The sequence below is a fragment of the Anguilla rostrata genome, chromosome 16 (genome assembly GCF_018555375.3).
Source record: "Anguilla rostrata isolate EN2019 chromosome 16, ASM1855537v3, whole genome shotgun sequence".
In the NCBI taxonomy this organism is placed as follows: Eukaryota; Metazoa; Chordata; class Actinopteri; order Anguilliformes; family Anguillidae; genus Anguilla; species Anguilla rostrata.
The window spans coordinates 26,964,767-26,984,200 of record NC_057948.1 but is presented as its reverse complement, the minus strand read 5'-3'; the positions used below and the strand labels follow the sequence as shown (position 1 = coordinate 26,984,200).

The following is a 19,434-nucleotide window of genomic DNA, read 5'->3' as shown; positions in this document are numbered from 1 at the left end:
AATATAGAATATACATAAAGAAATATTTAGCTGTATAGTTGGAATGAAAAAATATGATCACTTTTAATTATACTACTCTCAGCTTTATGTTTAGTTTTTAACTGGTAATTATATCCATTTTATCATCATAATTGGGGATCGTTTATGAACACAGGGCTTATTTTGTGGTTATCTATTTACAAATGTACACAAAATACCAGTGAATGTCTGTTATAACAGATACAAACAAACCCCAAAACTGAAAAATATACTAAAACGTAAGCTTTACCAACACAAAACGTACATAAGGTCACCAAAACAGCCACCGTGCCATTTTTGTTTCTCCACAAAAAAACTGTTCTACAAATAAGACAATCATATTTCAGCTAAATGGCAAAATGAACACAGGTCAAAACGGAATACTTTTTTGGTTAGTTTTCTGTGACATGCTTTTAGTTTATTTGCTTTCTAAATTTGTGAATGGTTCTAAGAGTGAAACATAATATTTTAATTAAGCCCTCTACTCAATATCTGGACTGTTTACAGAAAAAATATACCCCTCCCCCACGCTCGCCACAGAGTTGCATTCCTCTGTATTAGGATCACATTTCAGACTCCATGTTGCTTGCCTCTGAATGGAGAGTGAATGGACATGGAAGACTTTTTTTTTACAAGCGAGGGACGAGCCCTGTGCGCAGGACATTCTGATTTAAAGCCTCTCAGATCTCAGTGACTGAACTGGAATTGTCTTTAAAGTGTATTCAAAGGGGGAAATACTTCGAATGGTATTGAACTGCTCCAAGATGTGTCAGAAGGAAACATTATCAAAGTCTCTGACTATGACAGAAAGTACTCTGCATGGAAGGATTTTTTTCTTCATTTATTGACACACCATTTTGCCATTTCCAAAAAAGGACGTGTAGAATGTGTGCTTTAAGGTTTTTTTTTTATTGCTTTTATTTTTTTAGTGTTTTTTATTTTGGTTCCCAAAATCTTGATACCCATGAGATAATATTTGCAATATATTTTACATTAACTTAGTATTGTTTGTATTTGATTTTGTGTGCGAAATTATATTATTGTTGCGATTTACCGTGTTAGTTATTTTTTCTTTTACAAAATAGAAGACAACGATATCTCACAAAAAGTGCTTTATTTTAATCATATATATATATATATATATATAGCGCCACTGGGATATCAAAAATAATATTTTGAAACTATTTTTATTATAATAAAATGAAAATGGACAAACATCGCGAATCAAATCAATATTAATTAACCATAAATCAACCCATTTCATTAATAGCAAATGAGTTTTAACCCTCCTGTTATGTTGCGGGTCAAATTGACCCTTTTTAAAGTTTGAAAATCTAGGAAAAATACTTAAAATTATTTTTTCAGTATGAAACTTCTTCTACTGGCCTTAATTAGTGTAATCAACATTCTAAATGAAAATGGTTCATTTCATGTATTTGCAAACCCCCCCTGTATGTTTATATCACCCGGGAACATTTTGCTGTACCTAAAAAATGAACAGAACAGGAGGGTTAACCACTGTCGAAATCGCCTCCCACACAAGCACAGGGAAACTCCCTTTTTAAACCCTTTTTCGTGGTTTATATCCAAAACGTCACTTCCGGTGTACACAGACAGGGATTTGCCGCTGTCAGGACGGTGGGATGTTGCTGGTAAGCGATACGGTTAGCTATTTTAAAGGTGTATGGTGGTTAAAGCTTTTAAAAATTAATACTTTCTCGTGTAAATATACTCACAACGGGGAACATTGTTCCACTGGACCGGTGAAATATGGGGCGACATTTGTATTTGCTGTAAAGGCATGAAAACTGTTATGTCGCAGAAGATTGTCAGGGAGTCACTGGCTGGCATAGCAGGGTAGCTAGCGTTAGTTGTGGTGCAGTACATTCCACTCGGTATGCAGCAAGCAGCCTCTTACTAGCTAGCAAGCTACAACTACAAGCTGTTTGCCCCTTAGCACTGGAATACTGCGAACTTAATTATCTGTCGACCTGTAGTAGGCGGTTGAAACGATTGCGAAAAAACGTTCATGGAATCTCTTAGTCTAGTCTTTTCAGATTGCAGTTGTTCCAATATTCATGCGATCTTTCGTATAGTGCTTCCAAAAATGTATTCATCAACCCACATTTAACGTCAGCTTATCAAAACCTATATTTTACTCAAGAAACTAGGTAGCCAGGCGAATGGATAAAGATCATTTTGTAGCTAGATTGTTCTAACTTGCTGTTATTTTTTGCCTTCCATGGGCGTTTACATTGCAGTTTCTCGTGTTGTAGCTAGCTTAGCTCGCTACATGCATTACGATGCCGAACTGTTGCGTCGCTTCAGTTCGCCAGTTACAGCAAACGGAATGCTCTTTTTTGGTTCGTTAAAGGCCACATTTAGTTCTCACAAAACTGTCTTCCCGAGTTTCCATGGAACCGGCATAGTTGCGCTTGCGGGGATTGCTACGGACCGTTCTGCAAAACAGTGATCAGCTTTATTAATAGTAGTTAGCTTGTTTGCTACATAGGTAGCTACAACTACGTTTTTTAACCATGCAATTGATAGTTAGCTACGTAGCAAGCCAGCCAATTGTATGTTAATATGTGGCAATGCAACGGGCAAGCTAACTGGTCAGTATTGCGAAAAGAGCCTGGGTGCTCCCTTACAGGGTGTTGCAGTTTTACAATAAATAGCCATGTAGCTTGTTAGCTTGCTAACGTTAGTTTTTTCGCAATAAAAATCCCAAACGCTATATCTTGCTGGCTAGCGTGATACACATTAGTTAGTGGAGCTGCCAGTTTAACTGCATGTTGGAAGTGTAACGATATGAATATCTTGATATTATTCACAAACCCCTGTTGTGTATTCTCCAACACATGAACTCTGGAAGGTTGCAGTGGAAGACACGCACCGTCGCACAGTAAATCGCATGTCAGCTAACTAACGTTAGCTAGCTAATAGTGGCAATGGAAAGGGGAGACCGTCAACGGTGATGTGAATCAATGGAACTAACCAGCCACCATTCATAGATTCACACGGAGTACTAGAGCTCCACGTTAGCTCGTCTGACAGCGTTGTATCCGCATACGAACACACCGTGGAATTTCCTAGTTAATGATTTATTCATTAAATGTGTTCTTGTACTAAGCGTTTTGTAGCTACATTTTTATAAAACGCATCGTGCAAAATAAGTTTCACCTCTGAATTTCCTAGATGAAGCAAAAAATAAAATATCAAATGTGCATACATACACATAGATGAGATTCAATTGACGGTTACCTAGGCTAGGAGGAACAGCCCCAACGTTTCAGTTATTATTGTAAGAGGTTGCAAAAACGTTCCTTTTGCGTGCTAAACCTGTAATTCGTGCCACGTTTAACTCAACAATAGGTGAGCACTTTTAATTACATACTGTGATGCTGTTACTTAAAGCAGTTCTATGCTTTTCATAAATGGTGCTTTGCTACTGAGGTATGTTACTGTATTGTGGAACTAGAGTTTCGTGGCTGGAAGGATTTCTGTCTGCCTTGAATGAGATCATGTGGAATGTATTTCCTGTTTGGATCACTGAAGGTTGGAAATGTAATAAAGAATGGAATATGCCGCAGAATATCTCTTTCCACAATTCAGACTTAAGAAAAGATTGTTCTGAAGATGTTTATCAACAAAGTTGATGAAGAATTCATGGTGAAGAACAGACTGAACCACAGTAGCAGAGGATTGCATGAGTGATCTGTTGATCTTTTGGAGCTGAAGCAGATACTTTAGGTCTGGTCAGTGTTAGGGATGCCTTCTGGAATGTGAGTGACTGGAGCCAGAAAGCAGTACTACCTAATATAGATAAGGAAACTTTGTTCTGTTGTGCACTTTAAATAACTTCCCATATTCCTACAGCGTTGTTAGGGTGGCAGAATTCCAAATATACCACACAAAAATTCTCATAAAAAGTCAAATGGATAAAAATAAAATAGCTGCATGCCGCTCCTGATGTCATCTGTCAAGGAATTTGTGGGCTGTCTGAACAGCCTCCTCTAACCCTGAAAAGATGTTTTTTTTATGTCTGCATGAATGCCCTCAGAATGGCATTTTTCACGCAAATGTATAGCATTGCATAATCATAGAACATATTTTCATTAATCTTTCTGTCCTTTTGAAACCAGTTGACCTAATTACATTTGGACTGTAGGTATAACACATGAAATAAAAGTTAATGTGATAAAAGGGCTTAGAATACTGTCTGGACAACAGTATTTGCAGCCCTAATGTCTGACCTAAATGTTAGGCTACTTTTTAGAAGAGTGCAACACAAATGGTATTAGTCTGCCATGGCAAGTCTAATTACAGCAAAACCACAAGGGTTCACAGAATTTCAGTATGTAGTTTGTGTACAATACCTCTCTCACTCTCAGACAAATGCTGTGATCTCTGCAAGTCAGGGTGATTTCTCAGTCACAGTTGTGTTGCTATGGAAATAAATGCATTCCACTGGAATATTCCTGAGGGGGGTATGGGCTCGAGTGTTACAGTTTATTGGACTCAGCTGCTCCTTTAATACATCTCCCTTGCCATTCTGTTGTTATCTGCTTTGTAATGGTTCTTGAAGTTATATGGGATTTGTATTTTGCACGCTGTATGTTTGTTTGTTCTCCTAAATCTGAGTAGACATCAGTATTTCTGTCTCCAATATAATGTGAGCCTGCTATAGCTGGAGCTACTACTTTTCCTTGTTTTGCTTTCATGTCTGCTGTGGAGATCAGTGCATCATGTCTTTGTTGTTTTTCCTTTAGGTTAGTGCTTGGCTTTCATATCTGTTCTGAATTTGGTGCAGTGTGCGGATGCTGGTCTGTTGGCTGTGAGTGTCGTATTTAACATTTTAATACGTCCTTCAAGACTGGGTCAAGTAGTTTTGTTTTAACCCCTTTGTTTTGATTATGGTTTTCAGAGATAATGAATTTGTTATTGTTTGAATTGTCTTTTGGCCATTGGAATGGTCTGTGGCGAATGAAGGCAAATGGCAGAGGTTGATTGATTGCAACGCCTGGTTAGGGTGGAACTCTCTCTGTGTGCTTTCTGTAAGCTGCTCTCATACAGTGCTGCACGGTCCTGAGAAAAGGCTTTGAGGTGTGATGTAATAGAGGAAAACAGATGCTGCATGAATTCAGATATGTAATTGGTCTGAGCTTTAGCTTAATCAAGCCTGTGCTTATAAAGCTGATCCCCAGTGCATTCTCACAGGCTCAACTAACTGTATGTTCAGAATCCCTCTTTTCAGCTTGCATCCACTTTAAAGACAAGCTGAGGTTATAATATTGGCAGTCATGTGTTCTGCAGATATGTATATATATATATATATTATATGTGTGCGTGTGTGTGTATAAAAATGTTTGAAATGTGAATCAGACTTAATTTCCACATAATTATTCTTTTTTTTATTTGTAATGATAGGTTACGGTATGGTACTTGGTTGCGCTTCATGATTTACTGTTATTGTGAGGCTTTAGTTCAGCTCAGGGAGAGAGAGACTGCTGCTCTGTTGACAGGAGTCCCTGAGCTGGCCCCTTCCCCAGGATATCTATAGGATTTCCTTAGAATAGATGGGTAGAGAAAAACACCCCTGAGATAAGCTGCGTCTGTGTGAGCGTTTCCAAGTGCTCGTTTCACACTGCCCTTCTCAGTCTGTCCCAGCCCATCTTCCCACCTCCCTTTGGCAGAACATATCAAATTATAACAATGTCTGTCTGGGGGTGAAAGAGAGGATATGGTCTTTATCAGTTGTTTTGAATTTTGAGGTCCCTGACACAAATGATTTATAAGCTGCATGGCTGTGATTTCTGTGGACACCTCGCTGTTGATCTGTGCAGTTGTGTTTGTAAGATGGTGCTGACCAGGCCTGAGAAAGGTAATAGGGGGTCATGCAAATTTGTCTTGGCCCTTCTTGAACTTTGTGTTCTGACCCAGTTTGCCATAAATAGGCAAATCCCTCCAAGCCGATTTACATGCCCTACCAAATTTGGGTCATCTTGCGTATAGCCACAAATTAGACTATGCATACAAGGAGGTCTGTTTTTTATGTACCGATGAAGGTGTGCGCCTCAAATGCTCTGGTTACGGCTTCTAATAAGGAAGCATGTTCAACCAGAGGTGACTGTGTGAGGAAGGTCCAGAATGAAGACCTTCACTGTGAGGCATTTTCAGCAGAACCGTTGCTGTCTCATGGGTCTATTAGTGCTTACAGCTGGACTAAAAGCACCCGGTGGCTGAGATTAGCGTGGACCCCGTCGGTATGAAAGCGTGGCGTCCTGCAGTGATGGAGCTGGGAGGAAGTGGAGTGTGGCTGATGGTCTCCATCGCCACGGACGCACGCCGCGGTACTGCTCGCTCCCAGGTTTCCTGGGAAACCAGCTGAATGCCCGCAGTCAGAGCGGTGCTGTGCTTCCTCTCTGCGGATCTCCCGGCCGAGATCGCAGGGTTCCCTGGCACACATCAGTGCCCTCGTCATTTCTCCCTGCCAGAGGTTGACAATTGTTTATCATGGATGTTTGTACTTCAAGTACAAACACAGCACAACAAGTAGCCTACAAATCGTGTTGTATAATAAGTAGGCCTACATTTTGTATTACTAATCAGATTTTTCTCCAGAAATCCAGAAACCCGTATATATACTACTGCGTAAATGTTGACTGAGCAGTAGCCTACACGTGAAAAAGGAGCCAGTTGGATTTATTGCAAACCACATATCTGATTTTGCAAAAGAATTGAGCTAATTTATTACCCATGAAATGAGGTCTTGGACAGAGTAAGAGTAACGGCTGACAGTGCTGTCTGTTTTAGTAGAATGAATAGGTTGAAAATGTGTTTCAACATCTCCTCCTCAGGACTCTACGCTAACATTTTTACCAAGGAGCGCAATTTGAAAAATGTAGCAGCACTCGAATGCATCCCAGTTAGTAGACGTGCTCGTAAATTATTTTTCCGGTAAGCACACATCAGTTTTCAGGAGCAAATATCCTAAAATGGGAGCACTATAGAGCCCTGCTCCTGTTCTTACCGGTTTCCCTGCTGATTCTAGACTGCACCATTTGCCCTTTGCCTCTTGCTGATAGAAGAAAGCTGCTTTGCTATTGTACATTTGATAGAACAAAATGGTGACTTTTCTCTTGAGTTTGTATTTAACAGAAAGAAAATAGTTTGCAGGAGAAAAGGCCTCCTGTGACTTCTAGGGTATAGAAAGTTTGTTTTCCTGATAAATCTGGTTTTACGTATTTCTGTGGTTTGCCACAAAATTAATCCATGTGTTCATTTATAATTTGACCAGCTTTTAGGTCTTTGAGCTTGAGTACCATCTCATTTTTTAATCGTTTTCTGTGAAATGAGCTGTTTTGCTTTGTACAAATGGGCTTTGCTTCCATGGAAGCCCCATTACCTAGCCCTGCCTGCAGTTAGGCAAAAGAGTGATTTTCTTTCCGTTTGTCAAAGCTAAAAATAAAAAGCTGAAGCAGAAAGTCAGGAGAAGTATGACCTCGACACACAACTCTCACAATGCAACACTTGAGAGCAGAAATGTGAGCTGTGTTTGCGTTTGGCCTGCAGACTCCGAGCCTCAGCCCTTGTGTGTTTTTAGATGGAGCAGGCGACAGCCTGAGTCGGTAATTGACCTGCTTGTTTCCGAAGCTGAAATGCTCATTTGACTGCTTCGGTGTCACGCTACATTTAAATGCTCTTCAGAGAAGTGCATTTATCACAAGCTTAATGGTGTAAACGTGTACAAGCCTTATCTGCGCAGGATTGGAACGGATACAGTCAGCCCCTGATGACCAGGTGACAGCTTGCGTACTGCCTGCGTATAACTGGCAGTCTCCAGATTACCCACTCAAACTGACATCGTGTTTATCTGTGTGTAAACACTGGATAAGAGCGGAACTACGCAGGTTGAGGATGTCAGATAAAATTGTGGGTGTCTCCCGCCCCCCCCCTTTGCTAATCGAGGATTAATGGTGAATTGGGCCATGTACTGTTGGGCTGTTTTACGTGATGTGCTTCTTCTGCTGTAGTAATCGGTGCAAAACGGTTTCAGCGCATCACTTGATTTAAGTGCTGTATTTGGGGGTGACTGTTACGCAGAATGGGGTTCTATGGGAGCTGAACGTGGTCACACAGTGCATTGCTCTTTCCCCCGTTGGCTCTGGTCAGGGTCTCAGGGGAAGGAAGCAGACGCTGAGAGGGCCTTCTGGCACAGTTGTTAGTGCCACTTGCTTTGCCACTTGGCTCAACAGCTGATTGTCTGCCTTTTCTTTTTCTGTTAAAGAAACCCACTGCTGCAGATGATACAGGGCTGCTACGAATGCTAACAAAGAATTACGCTCCTCTCGTTATTGAGTTTTCAGTTAATAATACAGCAGTAACGACTCGCTGTAGACCATCGGTGTCTTGTATCCGGGAAGCACTGTGTGCGGTGGAGGTTCGTGCTGAGGCTTTAGAGCAGCGCTCCTCAGCGAGTACGCAAAGCTAATAGCCTGTTTCTGAAGCGGATTTGTTTGTTCGTAACAAAGTTAGCGCATTACATGCAAAGGCATTCCTGCGCTTTCCTGGCAGCAGATGCAGAGCTCCAAACTCTGGCTGCTAAAAAAAGTCTTTGGGAACAGCTGTCTCCTCGCGCGGGCTGAAATGGAGCTCGTCTGAGGCGCAGGGCGCGGGCTCTCGGCTTTTGGCTGCGTCATCCGCGGGCCCGGGCTGCAGAGGGTCTCCGATAAGGAGATAGGGGCCCGCTGTCCTCGTCGGGTCGGGGGTGTTACCCATTGGCCTACTCTCATAATGTCTGGCCCCATCAGGAAGACACGTCTTCCTCCTGTCATTTTAAGTGTGTCCCGCCGTTCTCCTGGGAATTGGGAAAGGGGTCGTCATGCCGACGGAAATTCTACTGCACTGGGGAATCGTAGCACCGTCACTGGTTTTGGGTCTGTCTGTTAGCGTACACTGTGCAAGATAGAGAAGACAGATCACTTTAATGTCCATAGTTTTTATTCGACTTATTAATAATTGGAATCACCAACTGATTTTTTTTTGTCAGTCATATGGCCTAATTTAGGAGATTTTTTCGTGCAGCTCCCCTCCCCCCAGGTAACGATCGGTGTTGAGTAACAGTTGTATCTTTTGATTGTGACCGTGATTAGCAGTGACTGCATTAGTCATGATGTTTTACGACTGGCGACAGAAACCACGCTCGGCGGAACGCGATCTGGACGCCTTCCTGTCCGAGTCTCGCAGTGAGAGGTGCGGGGAGAGGAGCTGGGCGCGCGGCGGAGCTATCATTAGACCCCATCGCAGGAGGAATGACACTAAACCGGGCTGGCCTGCTGCCAGCGAGGGCCGGGGACCTCTCTGCGGCATGTGTTTGTTTGGGTGGAAGCGCCATTAAGTTTCTCACCGCAGCGAGAGGCCGGTCACGTGACATCCAGATTGCTCAATGCCCTGGCTTGCCTCAGGCCCCAGGTCCTAGCAACAGATTCACAGTTTATAGACCATTCACACTGGCTGAGACAATGTGTGGTTCACAATCGGCCTGAATTAGAAAAAGCCAGTGTACCTCCCTTCACTTCAAGCAGTTGCCTTTCACACACAAGTGAATGAGACCCCTGTGGGTTTTGGCTTTCTTTGCCATTAGACGGTGATGTGCTGTGCAACACGGATCTTTGTTTACGCACATTTGTAGGGAAAAAGTCTTCCCCTGAACCCTTGTTAATCCTTGCCATCACAGATTGGGTAGATGTCAGTTATATATCCGTCTGGGCCATGTGCAGTTTATGTTCATCTGCTTGATCTTTGGCTCAGTGATTATGTTCAGTTTAGCACTAGAGTACATGTTACAAATATATTGGTCTCCTAGCGGCAGACATCAAACAGCGTTAACTCCCTCTGAGGTGAAGAAAACCTTTGAGAAAGCTGCGTAATATAACCATCTCTGGTTTGTTTAGAAGGATGAAAATTCCACAACCCACGTGTAACAGATCTGATTTTTGTTGGCTGTGGCTTGGTTCTGGTAAGCTGGACTGCTTCAAAACATCCCCCAGAAATGTATTTTTATTTTTGACTGGCTTAGCATCCTGTAGTGGCCGTCCACCGTGGTCAGAAGCAGTTCCATTTCCAATTCATCAGTTCACAAAATGAATGGAAATTCAGTGAATAAACTGAATGACAACAGTGCATGTGATTGTAACATAATTAGGAAGTTTATTTATTTTTTTGAATCTTCTGATTCCACCCTTGGCGGTTTGAGATGAAAGTAGGACAGCTGTGCTAAACGCACACACAGCTAGCCAGACTCTTTTAGCCTTCCTGTTTACTACCTGCCTTGTTCTCCCTGACTGGCAGGTTAAATTGCTGACACTGTGGGGCAGCTTAAATACAGCAGTTTAATCCGGGGGTTTTTGGGAACCGCGGCGGCCTGCTGTGAATGCGCTGCTCTTACAGCGGGCCGCACAGAGGCCCGCAGTGTTCTCGCCGAGTTCGCCTGAGGGGGGAGCGACGGGCGCCTCCCGCGCTGCATAAAGAAATGAGCTCAGCCGCCGAGTGCCTATTATGGGCTGTTATGGCCGGGTCTTCATTAAGCGCTTCTTTGTGCCCGTGGAAACGCTGACGACCGTGCGTCTCTCTCTCCCAGCTGCGGCGGCCTTTCCTCTGCGCGCCTGCTGGCCTTCTCCCGGCAGAGAAAAGCGATGTTATTCCTCCATTATCACTGCGCCTCTGTTAGCCACGGGAAGTGACACGCAGAGGTCAGTGGGATAGATAATCGGCGACGGGCACGGCGGCGTTTGCGCCGCCGGTTAGCGTGGGCGCGTACCATGTCGCGTCTGAGGACGAGTCCGCGAAACTGAGAACATTGTGTTGAGTCGCCAGCGTCTTCCCTTGGTGTGCCGTTCGTCCTTATCCCGCGAACGTGATGACGTCATTGGAAAGTGTATGTGCGTAATGATGTAAGGCTACTGAGGTTGTATATATAACGGTTTGCCTGTGGACCTAGACTGTGAAGAGCTGAATAGGCATATTATGACTGCTGCAGCTTGTTTGCCCTCCTGACAAAGTGTCACTGTTATTCCACAATGAGACACTCACAGGCAGTTCTCTTACAGCCCCGTGTGCCATTTTAAGGGATTTCAGAGTGGTCGTTTTTAGGTATGCCATTTTCTCTCTATGTAGGCTGTCACATTAGGTCACAATTTCCATATGAATCAAATCGATAGGCCTATTTCACAGGAAGTTTTTATATCAACGCACTGTGCTTTTCTGTTGAGCACATCTTTATGGATAGTCTCCAGCCTCTGTGTCTTATATAGAGCGGCTGATTCACAAAGGGTCATTGTGAAGTAAATCTCAAACGGTCACTGACTCACTGTTCTGGTGTATATTAGAATACAGGGCTCCTATTGTAGATATCAAGTTTGAGATTAATAGGCCTATTTGAATTGTTGCTGATGGTCATAGAATGTACAGCATGTCCCTGTAGCATGTGCCAAATGACCCAGAAGAGTTTGTGTCGCTCAAAATAGACACAAGTTAAATTTTTATTCCATATCCTCTTATTCCAATCAATAAAAGCTGCTTGCTATTCACATTTAATAGTTAGTTGGATAGATTTTTGTTTCACTCCAAATTATTGCACTGGTTGCACAGACATTTTATATTTTGTGCTATATTTTTCTACTTGTTGTATCATTCACAATGCTTTACATGAAGCTGTTCATTTTTATTTTGGGCTGTTTCAGGGGGCTAACTGAGCCAGTTATAGCATAAACTGCATGTACGGATACATTCGTACGATTCCTCTCCAGGTTGTGCATAAGCTGTGTTTTCTCTGTGTCTGTCTCTTTCAGGAAATGACCTAGAGGCCTTACAGATTCATTTCCGCTCCGTGGATTGGGACTGCAGTCGTGGAGAAGCCGGGTCTGGAAGCAGCACGTTTCCCCCGTTTCAGTAGTAACTACCTCAGCCGCCAGAGAAAGGGGGAGGAGCCCCGGCTCAGCAAAGTCCCGGCAGATTTTTGCGGGCTGTTCCACGCTCCTCACCGCGCGAGCGCTACGCTACGGACCGGGTCCGAGACAGACGGGACCCGTCCGCGAACACACGGACGTGTGGCAGAAGACCGCCCTCCTGAAGGAAGTGCCAGGGCACTGCGATCTCTGTCTTCTCCGTTTCTCGTCTTTTATTAATGTTATGTCTGCTGTTGACCAGTGTCACGTTTTCCTGAACCTTTTTGTTTTAGCTTAAAGCTTTTGAAGATTGATATTTTTTATTAGACGCGTACATATATAGATATATTTACACGCGTACAAAAGGGGGGTTTTCATTCCTCTGTTTGAAGAAAGAAAAAAAAAAAAAAACTTGTGCACTTTGAGAATTCCCTGGACTGAAGCTACCAGCCACTAAGAATGAGAGCCAGTCAGAGGCAGAGCTGCCCCAGTGCTGGATCACTCCCCATAACCGCGTATCCCTCCGCCCCCCGTCACTGATTGAGCTTCTGGTGAAGGAGGAAAGTACACGTCACCTGATAGTACCCTCGGTTTTGACTGTTAAATGGGACCCGCAGCAGCGCTGCTCAGAGAATTCACACCCAGTCAGCGAGTCGACACGCCCCTGTTGAGCCTTTAGAAATGCCTTTTAGACAGATTATACCTGTTAGCTGTCTTTGTACCTGACTTAGAAAGCTGTGCGTTTGGGGAGAGGCTGTCACTGTGAAGCAGAGTGGTTGACTGAGCCAGCGGTAGGCCAGCGCGCAGAAGATTCCCCAGACAGTTGAACACTTATGTATTGTTGCAGCGCGCAGGAAAGTAAAATGGACTACAAGCGGCGCTTTTTGCTTGGCGGGTCCAAGCAGAAAGGGCAGCAGCACCAGCAGTACTCCATGCCCGAGTTGGGACGGGCCCTCAGCGCCCCGCTGGGCCCCTCCTGCTCCGCCCCCGCCTCCATGGGGGCCGGCGGCGGGTCGCCCGGCAACTGCGGCCACCCCCCCCACCCCAGCGCCACCACCGCCATCGCCGACATCCAGCAGGGCATCTCCAAGTACCTGGACGCGCTGAACGTGTTCTGCAGGGCCAGCGCCTTCCTCACCGACCTCTTCAGCGGCGTGTTCAGGAACTCGCACTACTCCAAAGCAGCTATGCAACTGAAGGACGTGCAGGAACACGTCATGGAGGCGGCCGGCCGGCTCACCGCAGCAATAAAGCCCGAGATCGCCAAGATGCTGATGGAGCTGAGCGCCGGGGCCGCCAACTTCAAAGACCAGACCGACTTCAGCCTGCAGGACGTGGAGGTAGGGCCGCCGGCCGCAGCCGGGGGGGCGCTCTGCGCTTCTGGCTTTACGTTTAGCGCCTCTTTAAATGTACACACTGTCAGACGCTGTCTGGCATCATCGATTAAATCGCAGGCTTGCGTTCTGCAGAAAGCGCGCTCGGGTTTGTGAGAATCGCTGCTGTAGCCGAGCGGTGTGACCGTTGGAGATTAAACAGCCACATATCATCCCTGCTTGCGGGCCTCGGACACGTGAGAATGGGATTGTGTTGGACACACGGGACGGTTATAGGGGCAGCGCATTAGATACGGCGTCACTGCATTACACGGCCGTGAGTGGCTGTTTGATTCAGAGTTTCCTGGCCCGGTGCGGCCGTGGTGTGTGTGTGTGTGTGTGTGTCATTAAAGCGCTGATGAGATCTTATGGCAGCGTGTGAGAAACACGGAGGATGTGCGTAAAGGCCCTGCGGGTGATTAGCCCTGCTGCAGAACGCTCCGCCCAGCGCCGCGCGGCCCGGCCCGGCCCTTCCCCTGGCCCCGCGCCTCATCCCGGGGCTTCGTGGAAGCGTTTAACTGCAGATATGCGCTGGCAGTGGAAAGAGCGAGCAGTCACCGGTGAGTCAGCTCTCAGAGCTGAGAGGTCCGCACCACGGCTCGTTTTTATTGGCTTCCTGTTGAAGTTCTTTTTTTTTTTTCCTGTTTTCTTTCGCGTAGTCATGAAGAGGATTTATGTGTTACGCGGCAGCCATCTGCGGCGGATATTTTGGGGAGTAAATGAGTTTGCATCCTGACTCGGTGCTCGTGTTCCAGCTGTGCTCGCCGCGAGCTCAGAGAGCACTGTGGGAAGCTAGCGGCGGCGGCGGTGCTGCTGGCAGATTCCACAGGACGCGCTGCGGGGGGTGGGGGCTGGGGGGGGGGGGGAACGCGGCCCTCTTTCACCCGTGAAGAAAGCAGCCGCTCACGAGCTCGCCGCCGAGCCGCGGCGCAGTCCCGCGCTGTTCCGCCCGCTCTCCGCCCCTCAGCACGGGGCTACTGCGCCACTCCGACAACTGCGCGCGTCTCCCAAAGAATGCTGGGCCAGGAAAGCAGCGCAGGAAAAGCCTTTAAGCCCGGGCCCGGGGCTGCGCCCCTTTGTCGTCTCTGAAACACACGACTGAATAAGCACCCCCCCCCCCCGATAAAGGAGTCGCATTTTTAGAGTTGCCAGAGCTCGAGCTGCAAGGCAGACTGTGTTCATATTTCTTCTGCGCTGGATCGTAGCATGGCAGTCACTAAGTAACTCAGTGGGTCTGTGCTTTGGGGCTCCACCATTTGGTCTCACTGGGAGTGGCTGGTGCTGTGTGAGTCATGGCCTGCGTTTTCTTCAAAGCACGGGAGGGAAGACTTCTGCAGTCTATGTACCAAATGATGGCTAAAACTGTGCTGTTGAAAAAAAAGCTTGGGATTGTGGGAAATGCTGGACTCGTAAGCAGGATTTCCTCCCCCCTCCTCTTCCCCCGCCCCTCCCCCTTTTCCCTCTTTCTACCAAGAAACACAAAAGTGCAGTCAGGAGTGGAAACCCAGGCGTGGGAGAGGGGCTGGCTGGCTGGCTGCTGAAAGGCTCGGGAATGTCACGGTGTGTCAGTAGGGCATGTCCTGAGCTCAGGAGGAAACCGCAGAGGGGTGAGACGCAGGCAGGCCCCCGAGTCCTCAGGCCCGAGTCCTCAGGCCCGAGTCCATAGACCGAGTCCTCAGGCCCGAGTCCACAGACCAAGTCCATCGAGCCACAACCGAGTCCACAGACCAAGTCCATAGACCTGAGTCCACAGACCAAGTCCACAGACCAGAGTCCACAGACCAGAGTCCACAGACCTGAGTCCTCAGGCCCGAGTCCACAGACCAAGTCCACAGACCAAGTCCATAGACCGAGTCCTCAGGCCCGAGTCCTCAGGCCAGCCCGTCCACAGCCTGTTGCTCAGCCAATCATGACCGTTTTCATCCTGCCTGAGTTAACAGTCTCGCACCCTCCGTGTCTTTTTGGCAATGGGCTCCTGGTGGTGAACCTCCGGCGGCAGCGGTGTTCCCTCGTCTGGATCAGCTGTGCGGGCCAGTCAGCTCTCCAGTGACCCAAGCCGTGAGAGAAATCCGTTGAGACGGCCGCGCTCATAGCTCCAGCACGGTGTTGTCTTTACCTCAGAGAGAGCCAGTAACGGGAAAACGATATTTGCTGAGTTCCAGTGTGTGTGTCTGGGCTCTGGCGTGATTCATACCCCTTAGGGGACAGTGGATTTTCGGTGGATGAACATGATTAGTTAAGCAGCGGTGGGGAGTTGCAGGGAATGCTACGTTAGCCACTCGCGTGATCCCTGCTTCCCAGGAGCAGTGCTGATGACCTCCGAGAAATGCCAGATTATTGACCCTTATCATGCCATTAAACAGCTGGAGCTGTGCAGAGCTACACGCATGGCTTGAGATGAGTTTGATAAATGGGAAATTCACTGTGGGAAAAAATGTATATTGCAGAATATTAGCGATTTTTATAAATGTTGGAGAAACACATTTGAGATATTAACAGTATAAAGAGTACGAATTGGAGAAAAAATGCAATACAATATAGCCAATCATTATTGAAAACTAAAATTAAGCCATTTTAGAACCATGGTCAGAATACATTTGATGGCATACGAATAAGACACGAATGTAAGATCGGTTTCCATGATTATGCGCTGTTTGTTAAATCCTTGTTTAGTCATTCCACGGATGATTTATTGCAGGAATGAAACCCATCTGTCTGGGAAGGTTTTTTTTCTCAAGTGGATGCAAGGGTGACATCCTGGGACCCTGTGAGTAAGTGGCGAATGAGTCATTCCAGCAGCGGGCTGATCTGGGAGATTTAGACTTCCTGGCTTTGCCCTTGAAACTCCTAGTGATGCCATCGCCCTTCAGAGCAGCCCTGAGTCCTGCTGTGGAATATTAATACTTTGCCACACATTTTATGAACCATTCTGGCAGACACAGGCTTACACAGCCTATTAGCGGAAGGCGACATATGTAGGGCACGCACTCCGTTTAGCCGATATCACCGTTTGCGTTCTGTGTGGTTCGCAGACCAATTGAACCGCTGTCGGTGCTTTGAGTAATTAGAATACATTTCAGTTGTTTTGTTTATTCGCTAGATCACCGCTTTTTCTTCTGTTTTTCCAAGCGTAAATCGCATTTTAATATGTGTAGCTAATCATAATCCAGTCTCAGTTAATTTTTTTCATCCAAAATGTAGGCTGTCTGACAGAGGATTCCAGTAGAATTTCCTCAGCTTGAATATTTTATCACAGGTCTCACAACACTCTGTCCTGCTACTACAGATAATGAATTCAGCAGAGGAAGCTCATCTTAACACAGGGAGATACTTGTGAGGAGTGTCTGGTGGTGGAGGCAGACGGTGTGAAATGACAGGCAGTGGAATGGAGCCAGCCGTGTGAGAGCGTGAGTTTGGCCACGCAGAGGATTTCATTGTGCTGGCTGATAACGGGGCGGGGCTTGGAGATGGAGCCAATGAGCGTTCTCTTGAGGCGTCCCTTCCGACTGGCTGGCCATTTGTGAAATTGCGCGTCCTTGCAGTCGAGGTTTCGTTTCTCCAGTCAGCAGGAGAGACGGACCCTTGGAGGCTGAGGCTGAAATCGGACGTGCAGAGTAGAGGACGCACGTGCGGTGTTTCTCAGGGGCCCTGGCAAAGGTACCATAGATGAGACGAGGCCTGACATCATTTCTGCTAGATAGCTACCGTGGCAGGCTGTGGACACAAGATACCACCCCCTTGTGGTTGGATGTTTTCTTGTATCGTTCTATATTTGAATAACTCCACTGGGAATAAGGTTCTTTATCGTGATTGCGGCCCTGTCCTTTTTGCTTTTAGCATTTTTGCTATTTTTGCGCTGTTTCCCTGTTGTTGACAGGTTTTGTAGTATTTAAAGCTGGTAAACTAATACATCGAGTGATTTCGTAATAGGCAACCTAGTCCAATTTAAATGCACCATTTGTACAACTTTTAACTTGTCATATCAGTTACCTCAAAATAACATTTGGTTTATTTTCATTCTCCGTAGCCTGGAACTTTGTGTCCACTTCCTGCAGATATTAGACTGACCCTGACTTTAGACTCTGATAGAGTGATTACCATGATAATGGTACACTGGTACCTCCACACAGACAGGAATGCTTGGACAGTCACTCGGTTGCTGGTTCATTTGCAGATAATCGGACAGATTGCAGGTCCCTGTTTGTCCAGAGGAGGTACTAGCGAGCAGCCAGGGCGTGGTTACTCTACATACATTTCATATGCAAAAGCAGTTTGTGAAAATATGCAATATGTACTATAATATGTACATTTTAATAAATATTTTCCAAAACTTCTTTTCCAAAACAAGCATTTTTCCACAAACTGATACTCATAATGAAATTCATGATGACAAAAAAAAGACCAATTTTTCTTTGGTTGTTAAATCACCTTGTTTTTTTTGCATTGAATTCAATGGGCAGCAAGTTTCTTAGCACTCAAAATGCACAGTAGAAGTTGTTTCCTGTTACTTCCTAGGCTTCTTTGCGTGGCCCCTCCTACCCTCCTGCGATCTGTGGGGCCAGGTCCGGGGGGTCCGCGTAGCGTGTGAGATACTGCCCTCCCCAAGTGGCGCGCAGTGACTCAGCAGTGACACAAACTTTCGGTTATTCTTTCACAGAATATGAACATATTATCCAAATGACACAGCAAGTGGCACATGGGGAGAGATTAGACAAAGTAACATAACAAAGTGGCACATGGGGAGAGATTAGGCCAAGAAAAAACAGCTATTGTGTCATGTGGAAAAAAATAAGTGACTTTCTTTTTTTCTACGTATTGGTACAACTGACTTACATTGAAACGGGTGGCTGAAGGACCTATACTGGAGCCAGCCGCACTGGTGCTAGTGAGCAACGTCTCTCAACAAGTGAGGTTCAGAAACAAAGCCTGTTTTTTGCTGCTTGTTGTACATGCATTAGGTTATACGTGCATATGCATTAGTTTACATATGCACTAGGTTATAGGTGTTTAAGCATAAGATTGTAGGTGCATATGTTTTAGGTTATCGGTGTATATGTGTTTGTTTATAGGTGCATTGTGCATTAGGTCATAGATGTATATGCGTGAGTATGTAGCTGTACGTTTATGCGTTGGGTCATAGATGTGTATGCATTAAGTTATAGCTGTATAAGCGTTAGGTTATAAGCATAAGGTTGTAGGTGTATTATGCATTAGTTGATTGGCAGGATGCACTCCATGGGTGCTTTTTCACAAGTGAGCACTTTGGTTTGAAAACATTTAAACAACACTGCAGTGCTAAAGTGTTTTTAAGTAGATAGAAATGATAGTTTTTTTACAGTCTCTTTAAACAGCTTTTTCCAGCTGATGCTTAGAGCATCAGAAAGGCTGTATGTCTAGCTTCCTGAGTTAACCCTACTCTGGTAATCTGTGCCCTTGGGATAGGGCAGGATAATATTTAAAAACGACTCACTAGAGAAAACCAGTGTGCACAAGCGCATTCTACAGGTCCTGAGAGGGCAAGGGGTCCCCTGTAAGACAGCCATTCCGGAAAGCAGCGGGCTGTTATCTGACTTCTTGAGAATGCAATTTAACAGCATCGATTTATGCAGCTTTCTCAGATGCATGGAATAGCTTAATGTCCTCTGTCAATTATTCTCTTTCCTTCTCTCTCCATCCCTTTTTCTCTCTCTCTTGCTCTCCCTGTCCCTCCCTCTCTCCCTCCCTCCCTCTGTCTTTCTTTCCCTCCCACTCTCTCTTCCCCCACCCCCCCCCATCATGGGCCATTCTTTCTTTCTTTGATTATTTCTGGGGAAACCGTTCTTGTGAAGTAGGCTGTTCAGTCCAGGCCTGTTGCAATGGCAACAAAGCACAGCCATTACTCAGTGACCTTGTGCCATTTCTGAACCCAAGTAGGAGTACTTGCACTCCGATTACAGCACAGTGAACTCACAGCACACTTCTCAAGCACTGATCCTCATGCAGGCTGTCACAACATTGGCTTTGTGATCAAATGGAATGTGGACTGGGGAGACTAGAAGCCTGAGCGCTTTCTCAGTCACTGATGTTTAACATTCCTTCTGTTTTTGGCTAATAAT

The 19,434-nt window shown here is 45.7% G+C and overlaps 1 protein-coding gene across 1 annotated transcript in view; it reads left to right on the top strand.

The window, feature by feature from the left end:
* Positions 1–1,557: 1,557 nt before the first annotated feature.
* Positions 1,558–19,434, top strand: part of LOC135241501 (granule associated Rac and RHOG effector protein 1-like) — a 32,358-nt gene continuing 14,481 nt past the window's right edge. The window contains exons 1-2 of the mRNA XM_064311976.1: positions 1,558–1,670; positions 11,871–13,306. Coding sequence (XP_064168046.1) covers positions 12,800–13,306 — 507 coding nt within the window. The 5' untranslated portion in view covers positions 1,558–1,670; positions 11,871–12,799. The remainder of the gene's footprint in view (positions 1,671–11,870; positions 13,307–19,434) is intronic.